Source organism: Hippoglossus stenolepis, chromosome 14 (genome assembly GCF_022539355.2).
Source record: "Hippoglossus stenolepis isolate QCI-W04-F060 chromosome 14, HSTE1.2, whole genome shotgun sequence".
NCBI lineage: Eukaryota > Metazoa > Chordata > Actinopteri > Pleuronectiformes > Pleuronectidae > Hippoglossus > Hippoglossus stenolepis.
The window spans coordinates 4,680,913-4,688,763 of NC_061496.1; the positions used below are offsets into that span (position 1 = coordinate 4,680,913).

The 7,851-nt window shown below is 45.2% G+C and overlaps 1 protein-coding gene and 1 long non-coding RNA gene across 2 annotated transcripts in view; both read left to right on the forward strand.

Moving 5' to 3' along the window:
- Nucleotides 1-7,851, forward strand: part of LOC124854822 — a 73,332-nt gene that overhangs the window by 28,270 nt on the left and 37,211 nt on the right. The window contains exon 2 of the long non-coding RNA XR_007034836.1: nucleotides 1,845-2,139. This is a non-coding gene — a long non-coding RNA (uncharacterized LOC124854822). The remainder of the gene's footprint in view (nucleotides 1-1,844; nucleotides 2,140-7,851) is intronic.
- On the forward strand, nucleotides 5,422-7,805 carry sox2 (SRY-box transcription factor 2). Its single transcript, XM_035177581.2, has one exon. The coding sequence runs from the start codon at nucleotides 5,854-5,856 to the stop codon at nucleotides 6,820-6,822; it is 969 nt and encodes a 322-aa protein (XP_035033472.1). The 5' UTR covers nucleotides 5,422-5,853; the 3' UTR covers nucleotides 6,823-7,805.

Here is a 7,851-nt window from a genome sequence, read left to right on the forward strand (position 1 = left end):
GCTCGAGAACTGTAATTTATACAGTATTTATGTTGTATTTTGTCATCGCAAGGACATGGAGAGAAACTCATTTAGTTGAAACTCGTGTGAAAGAGCTTTTCCTCTTGAATCAAAGCTTTTTCATGAAGCAGTACTTTCAACAAACATTCATCAGAGAAAAAAGGGGAAAGCTGCACATTGTTAAAAAGTTGTTCTGACCATGGTGCTGAAATGCAAATTTAAATTTTTGTCACATTATCTCCACATTTTTCAAGACACATTTGACAAGTTTTTTACATCAGAAGAAATGTGTGAAGTTTATCTTTTTTTATGTGAAGTAGTTTTGTCAACAAATATCTGTGACTGATGTGACGGGGCTGTTGAAAGGGGCTCGGCCTTCTGCTTATCCAGTGTATTTAATACTTTAGTTTACATGTGTTTGTATGACGCTGAACCTGGAGGATAATGGTAACAGAAGGAAACTGAGTCGGTGTTTTGCTCAAATTATTCTAAGTTGAATTGGGACTCTCTCTCTCTCTCTCTCCCTTCCCTGTATCCATGTCTCTATCTCTTCCTCCTCACCCATCATCCCCTCATCTATTGCCCCTATCCTCTACTGCGGCACACCCTCCTCACCCTCCTCACCCCCCACTCGACTCGCCACCCCTGTGATAGACAGGGTGTCCTCGCCTTGTAACGATCACTGACATCCAATATGTTTGGCTTGGGATCATCCCCTGTGTGTCCATTGTGCTTCCTGTTAAACGCTTTATTGATTAGCCATGAGTTAATTACAAATTACATCAACCGTGGGCCGACTGAGGTGGCTGCTATATGTGGCTGCAGGAGCCATCCTGGAGGAGCTGATGCATGTTGAGTGCACACACACCTGCAGGCGTGCATCGCAACCTTAGCAGGGTTACATTAGCAGCACCTGATTCCTGCCACTATTAACACCCGTGCATTTATGACATTTCACAGCAGCTTATCAACGCTTTGGGGCCGTGCAATATTTCCTGGGCGATTGTAGTGAAAAGGGTAGAATTAGAAACAGGAGGTTTCTGCGAGACGCCAAGGATATGCCCTGAATACTTAATTTTATCAAGCACAACTTGACTCACCCGATGCAAAATTATTATGAGACTGTGCCAAATCCACAGCAGACCTTTGGAGGCTAATGTATTCTGGATTTAAGCTCCATTGTAAAACCCATAACACGCCTGCACCTGACCTGCTCGGCTGCAGCCCCCAAAACAACCCCTCACCTCTGACTTTTGCACAAAGTTATGAATGCAAATACTAGTCAGATAATAACAATAATAATAATAGTAATTAGTAATAATAATTAATAGTCGTTGGAACTTGCAGCAGCCTGCACTTTTTCAAGCCTTTCCTTTTCATACCGTGTCAGTTTCTCTTTGACATTGCCATGTACTTTGTGCAAAAGCAAAAAGGAGCGGAGAAAAAATCTTTATCAAATCCCCATTCTGAGGCTTTCAATAAGGCAGGCCATTACCTCACTGGCGCTTTTGTTCGGCCTATACAAGAGAGAACAAAATGGTTATTCAGGAGGACGCTTTAGATTTTTATTGTGGGCTCGCTATTCACAAAGAGCACCGTTATTGTATTAAAAAGAACCATCTGTGGCAGAAACAATGGCTTCAAATTATCTGTGAATACCCAGTGAACAAAATATAAAGCTTTTTCCTGCTCATTATGTGGGCTAAGCTAGGGGGTGGAAGATAGGAGAGGAGAGGCATAGACTTTGCTATAACTGACTTTTGTTGTTCTTGCTTGCATTCTTCTTTTTAAATCGGCCCCCTTTTCACATTGTGTGTCGCCATAAACGGCTTTTCTTGTTGCAGGGCGAGCGGAGAGAAGACAGCGGAGCTCCAGACAGGCAGCGGGGCACCGCGGCGCCGCGCGGCCGCCACGGCGCGCCGGCTGCCGGATCCAAAACGCGCGGACTACCGCGGGGGCTGGCGGAGGAGAGGACGCGGAGGGTTGGACTGTTTCGCGGCCGGCGCACGGAGCACCGCGCCCCGGGCGGACTGGGGCTGGTTCACCGGGGGAGGAAGCGACGGGAAGATGTGGAGGATTGAAGGAAAACGGCTTCTTGTTTTATTTCAACACGAGAGGAAGACAACTCCCAAACTGGCAGTAAGTTGGAGAGCAGTGGAGATGGGTGTGTGTGTGTGTGTGTGTGTGTGTGTGTGTGTGTCTCTCAGTGTGTATGTTAGTGTGAGTCTCTCTGTAGGCTGTGTGTATACGTGTGTGTGTATGTGTGTGTAAATCACGCAGTGTTGTGGAATGACACCTCATGGCATCATGAGCTTGACTGAGCTGCTGCGGCCCGGTTTGGTTTTTCTCCTCAACACACACACACAACATTTGTGCTTCAGGCCTTTAGCATCATCACATCTGACATTTACTGTAATTTAATATCATTTATATACTTTAATTATTCCTCTATGTATTTTAAAAAACGTTAATTTGTGACGTTTGAATTAGAAATCAAACAGATCGCACTGAGTTTGCTTTGATTGATTCGCCTTTATGAGACTATTCAACTTTTATTATATTACACTCCAGTATTAAGTTATAGATTTAATCTTCTCTACTTATTATAAAATAGTGTATAATTTCATTTATTACAGTCTAATAGCTGGACGACATATTTGTCACTTTTACAGCGTCATGCTATCATCTGACTTATTTTTGTTCAACAAAAAATAAATATTCTCAACATCTATTATGGAAAGAATTTTTTTTTTTTTTCAACCATTTTTAAAAATATATATAAGTGAAATATCTCTCTATGTTTTCTTCTCAAATTTATAATAATTGTATTCGTCTATTTATGTGGGAAAATACACTTGTTTATTTGTCCACATTTTATTTGCACACAGTTCTTCTCACTAAGTGTTTTCTTGCTCTCCAGCCCCCGGCACGGCCCCTAGTGGCAAGAACACACAAGTTTATTTTCATTTCACCTGAACTCTCTTCTACTTACAATTATCATTCACGCGTCGCTTTGACGGGATTAGTCCCTTTTATAGATGTTGCATCAATTTAAATTCCCTCTGGATGAACTGACGTGCGCCAGAATCAACGCGATCAGCTCAGACTTAGTTTTTATTTCATTTAAAATGCTTAAACTTTGTCACGAGAGTTTCGAGGAGGAGGTTTCATGTGCGCGGCTGCTGTTGGAATAATATCTCACTTTTTTTTATTTCTTTTTTATTATTGTTGCTCTTTCTTGTGGCTTGTTTTTGCAGAGATCCCATTACCTAAAATTGTGTAACCACACAACGGTATTTTGATATCTCAGCGTGCTGCACTCTCTGTATTTGTTGTCTCCATCCCAACCTGGTGTAGCGGGGGGCTTACAAGTGGTCCGAGGGAACCGCCCCGCCGGTTCCTCCTGGGTTTTGTCAAGCAGCGGCTTTAATTCACGATGATTGTGGATGCAGGGCCATTCCCGGCTGGATGGGGCCTGCTTTCAGGGAGCTGCAGGGCCCCGCTGTTCCTTTATTATCATAAGCAGATTAGAGGTAGCGGGGAACACACTCAGATGCAGATAACAGCCGAGCGGCCCATTTCAACCTTGCATTATAATGGACCGAGCTGCATGTGTCGCCTCTCGCAGCCTATTACGCACAAGATGAATCTTATGTAAGGTTGCCGGGGCCGGAATAATGAGAGCACGGGGGCTGCGCTCCCTCCATTTATTATCAAATGACTAAAACAAAATAATAAGGCTTGATCCATTCACTTTCAATTATGATTTAATCTAGGGACACGCATTTAAATTGAATTATTCCAGGTGTGTGTACTCGATCTATCTTTAATTATTGGAGGTGCACAGGTAACAGCTGTGGTGCGTGTGTGTTGTGACTGAAACACTCGCTTTCTTTCTGTTATTTCCTTTTAAAATAAATATAATTTGAAGAATATTTTTAGCAGTTCTCATATCTTTCAGCCGAACTTCTAAAAACAGCCACCACCAATTCCTCCTCTCGACTTGGAGAACCCCCCTGTCTCTGTGTAGCTGCAGTTCTCCCTGTGTCCAGTAGGCGGCGCTGGTGTCACGCAGCAGGACGCCTTGCCCTCAGATGGAGATTCAGGGAAAAAGCAAAACAAGTGTCAGCAACACTTCGAAACTCAAATAATAATCAAACCTTGAGCTCTTTTATACATTCAAACCAACCGGGATCTAAACATGTATCATAATAATAGTAATAATAATAATAACGGTGAGTTTGATCCATAGTCAGGTGGAGCAGGTGGAGGCCGCTTCTCATTCACACTAATTGGCTGACACGCTTGTTCAGGCTGATACGAATGAGCTGCGCCTTTTGTGCCAATAACGCGCACTTTATCTTAAAATATTCCTCACCTTTATTTCTCCTCCCCTCGCGCGGCCTGGTGTCCTCCTCACCCTCCTCCTCCTCCTCACCCCCATCACCCCTCAAAGCACCGGCAACAACAGCAGCGCTGTGGCGGTGGAAGTGGAGTGGAGTTGGGTCTTTGTCCGGACAGATGTAGCGACAACATCCCAAACAAAACCCGCTTATTTGCGCTGAGATGAGCCCGTCTGCCTTCTGTGTGTTGGCATTCAACTTCACTAAACAAAGGGAGCAGGGGGAAACATCTTGGATTACCTTTCCTCTTTTCAACGCTAAAAACCAGCAGTGTTTCCCCCCCCCCACTCTCTCTCTCGCTCTCTCTCTCTCTCTCTCTCTCTTTCTCACACACACACACACACACACACACGCCACCGCCATTCAGCGCTTTGAGTGAACTAACAAAGTTTATCTAAGTGTTGTTATGTTATTGGCGCCATAAGTGGGGGAATTAGTGACTTTTTGATTTTGAACAAGAGAAGCGTGACTCGGTGTCAGGACGAGGCTGAGAACATGACACCATTAATGTCAATACACATTTGAATAATAACGATTTTTTATTTAAAACATTCGTTTAACTTGTGCTTTTATTTAAATCCGAGGCCTGGATTTATCTCCAGAATTTAATCTGCACATTAAAAACAGAAAAAACCTTCTTATTAACAATTAAAGTAAAGTCTGTATTCTGCATTTATTTGCAAACTTTTTACTCCTGTTTTTGCAGCAAAGTTTTCAAAAGCAGCTCAAACTCATTTTAAAAAAAAATCTTCTTCCTCCTCTTCCTCAGCTTGATGCTATAAACTGTCCATGAAGAGGCAGCATGTGTACATCCCCGGAGAAATGTGTCCATAAGCCTGGAAATAGTAAATATGTAGTGTTGGCTCATATGTGCAGCCTGTGCGTGTTTGCGTGTGTGTGCGTGTGTGTGTGTTTCTCGGGGCGGGGGAGGCCCCTCCTCCTTATGCTAATTGTGGTCTCCCATTGGTGTGTCAGGGGAGCAGGCCCGCTCTGATTGGCCAGGTCGAAGCCATTTATTCGCTGTCGGCCCCGTCACATGAATGGTTGTCTATTAACTTGTTCAAAAACTATCTGGAGTTGTCAAGGCTCAGAAGGACGCAGGCGAAAAAGTACAGTGTGTTGATGCTTTTTGGGAGAAGCGACGGGAGAAGTTTTGTGGACACGACATAGCAGGAACCCACCGGGAGAAGACTCACACTCACAGACACACACGCAGAGAGACTCCACTGAGAGGGAGAGTGTGGGAGACGCGGCTCGGTGCTTGTTGTTTTTGTCCAGAGAAAAAGTTCCAGAGAGAAATCGACAGGTAACTTGTGGCAGCAGCAGCAGCAGCTCCTCATCCTCCTCTTCCTCCTCATCCTCAGCGTCCTGCCTCTGGCGTGTGGAGTTTGTCTCTGTGTGGGTTGTTTCTTTCCTCCGCACGGGAGCTCCACCTGAAAAGCTGTTCCTGATGTATAACATGATGGAGACTGAACTGAAGCCCCCTGCTCCCCAGACCAACACGGGGGGCACGGGCAACACCAACACGTCCGGCACTGGCCCCAACCAGAAAAACAGTCCGGAGCGCGTAAAGAGACCCATGAACGCGTTCATGGTGTGGTCCCGAGGCCAGAGGAGGAAGATGGCCCAGGAGAACCCCAAAATGCACAACTCGGAGATAAGCAAGAGGCTGGGCGCCGAGTGGAAACTTCTGTCTGAGAGCGAGAAGAGACCTTTCATCGACGAAGCCAAGAGGCTGCGGGCCCTGCACATGAAGGAGCATCCGGATTACAAATACCGGCCCCGGAGGAAAACCAAGACCCTCATGAAGAAGGACAAGTACACCTTGCCCGGCGGGCTGCTGGCTCCGGGAGGCAACGGGATGGGGTCTGGGGTCGGTGTCGGGGTGGGCTCGGGTCTGGGCGGCGGTGTGAACCAGCGGATGGACAGCTACGCGGCGCACATGAACGGCTGGACCAACGGCGGCTACGGCATGATGCAGGACCAGCTGAGCTACCAGCACCCGGGGCTGAACGCGCACAACGCGGGCCAGATGCAGTCCATGCACCGCTACGACATGAGCGCCCTGCAGTACAACACCATGGCCAGCTCCCAGAGCTACATGAACGGCTCCCCGACCTACTCCATGTCCTATTCCCAGCAGTCCACGCCGGGGATGACTACCCTGGGCTCCATGGGGCCCTCCTCGGTGGTGAAGTCCGAGTCCAGCAGCTCCAGCCCGCCCGTCGTCACCTCGTCGTCCCACCGGGCCGCTCCGGGCTGCCAAGGCGGGGACCTGAGGGACATGATCAGCATGTACCTGCCCGGGGCGGAGGTCAGCGAGCAGACCGCCCAGACCCGGCTACACATGTCCGGGCACTACCAGAGCGCCGTGCCCGGGACGACGATCAACGGCACGCTGCCGTTAACACACATGTAAGAGACACAGCCCAGAGAGAAGCGAGAGAGAGAGAGAGAGAGAGAGAGATAGAGAGAGAGAGAGCGAGAGAGAGAGAGAGAGAGAGAAATGAACTTTTATAAGAGAAACTGTGGACTACTTAACGTTGGACTATTTTTGTACAGAAAAATTTCGGGGTGGGAAAAAGTTGTATAGAAGTTCTCCGGGAAAAAAAGGACACACGACTCTTTTTTTTCTTGCATTTGATTGAGAGGAAGCTCCAGAGGAGAAAATCCCCCTGTTCGCTGGTGGATGAAGTTTGGAAAGACGAGACAGTGGGAGTCGCAATCAAATGTTTTATTATTGCAATCACCTTTTGTACAGTATTTATCAAAGACACATTACAATCAGATGAAATTGTTTGTTAAACTGCAAGAGGTTGCATTTTTCCTTTTCTGTTTTTTTATATATATATATATATATATATAAATCAACAGCCGTTCTGCAGAAAAATATGAAACGTGAAAAATGTCAGAGCTGGAAACACATGGGAGCGATCAGTTATGCTCCTGTATTACTGAAACACATTGGAAAGAAAAGGGACGAAGCAGGTAACACTGTTTTTATTTTTCATTTAAGGTCAATGTTACTAAACATTTTAATTTCTTTATAAAAAAAAAAGATAAGACACTTTTTTCTCTCATACAGCTTAAAATCTAGGTTGTTAATTTATATTTCCGTCTCCCACTTTTCATCTGTTAGAGGTATGACGCTTGTGCTCTTTATTTCCTAATTGATTTGTACAATTTCTGTATATTTACTGTGATATTTTAAGTTTTTATTTCAAAATTCATTCCCGTAGTTGTATTTTAAAAATTGTGGCCTGTACGCAGACGCCAACCACTCCATGTATATATACCGGAACTAATACCATCCTTATAACAGTTACACTTTCAGCTGAGTATATTTTTTTTTTCAATATGCAGTTTGAAATGAATAAATTTTGGAAATTTGGATACTTGAAATTGTTTGAGTTTTGATTTTGTTTCTCACACGTCGAGTTGTCATCAG

What these genes read in the sequence shown, in the direction of transcription:
- sox2 (XM_035177581.2), top strand. Translation starts at nt 5,854, where the DNA reads ATGTATAACATGATGGAGACTGAACTGAAGCCCCCTGCTCCCCAGACC.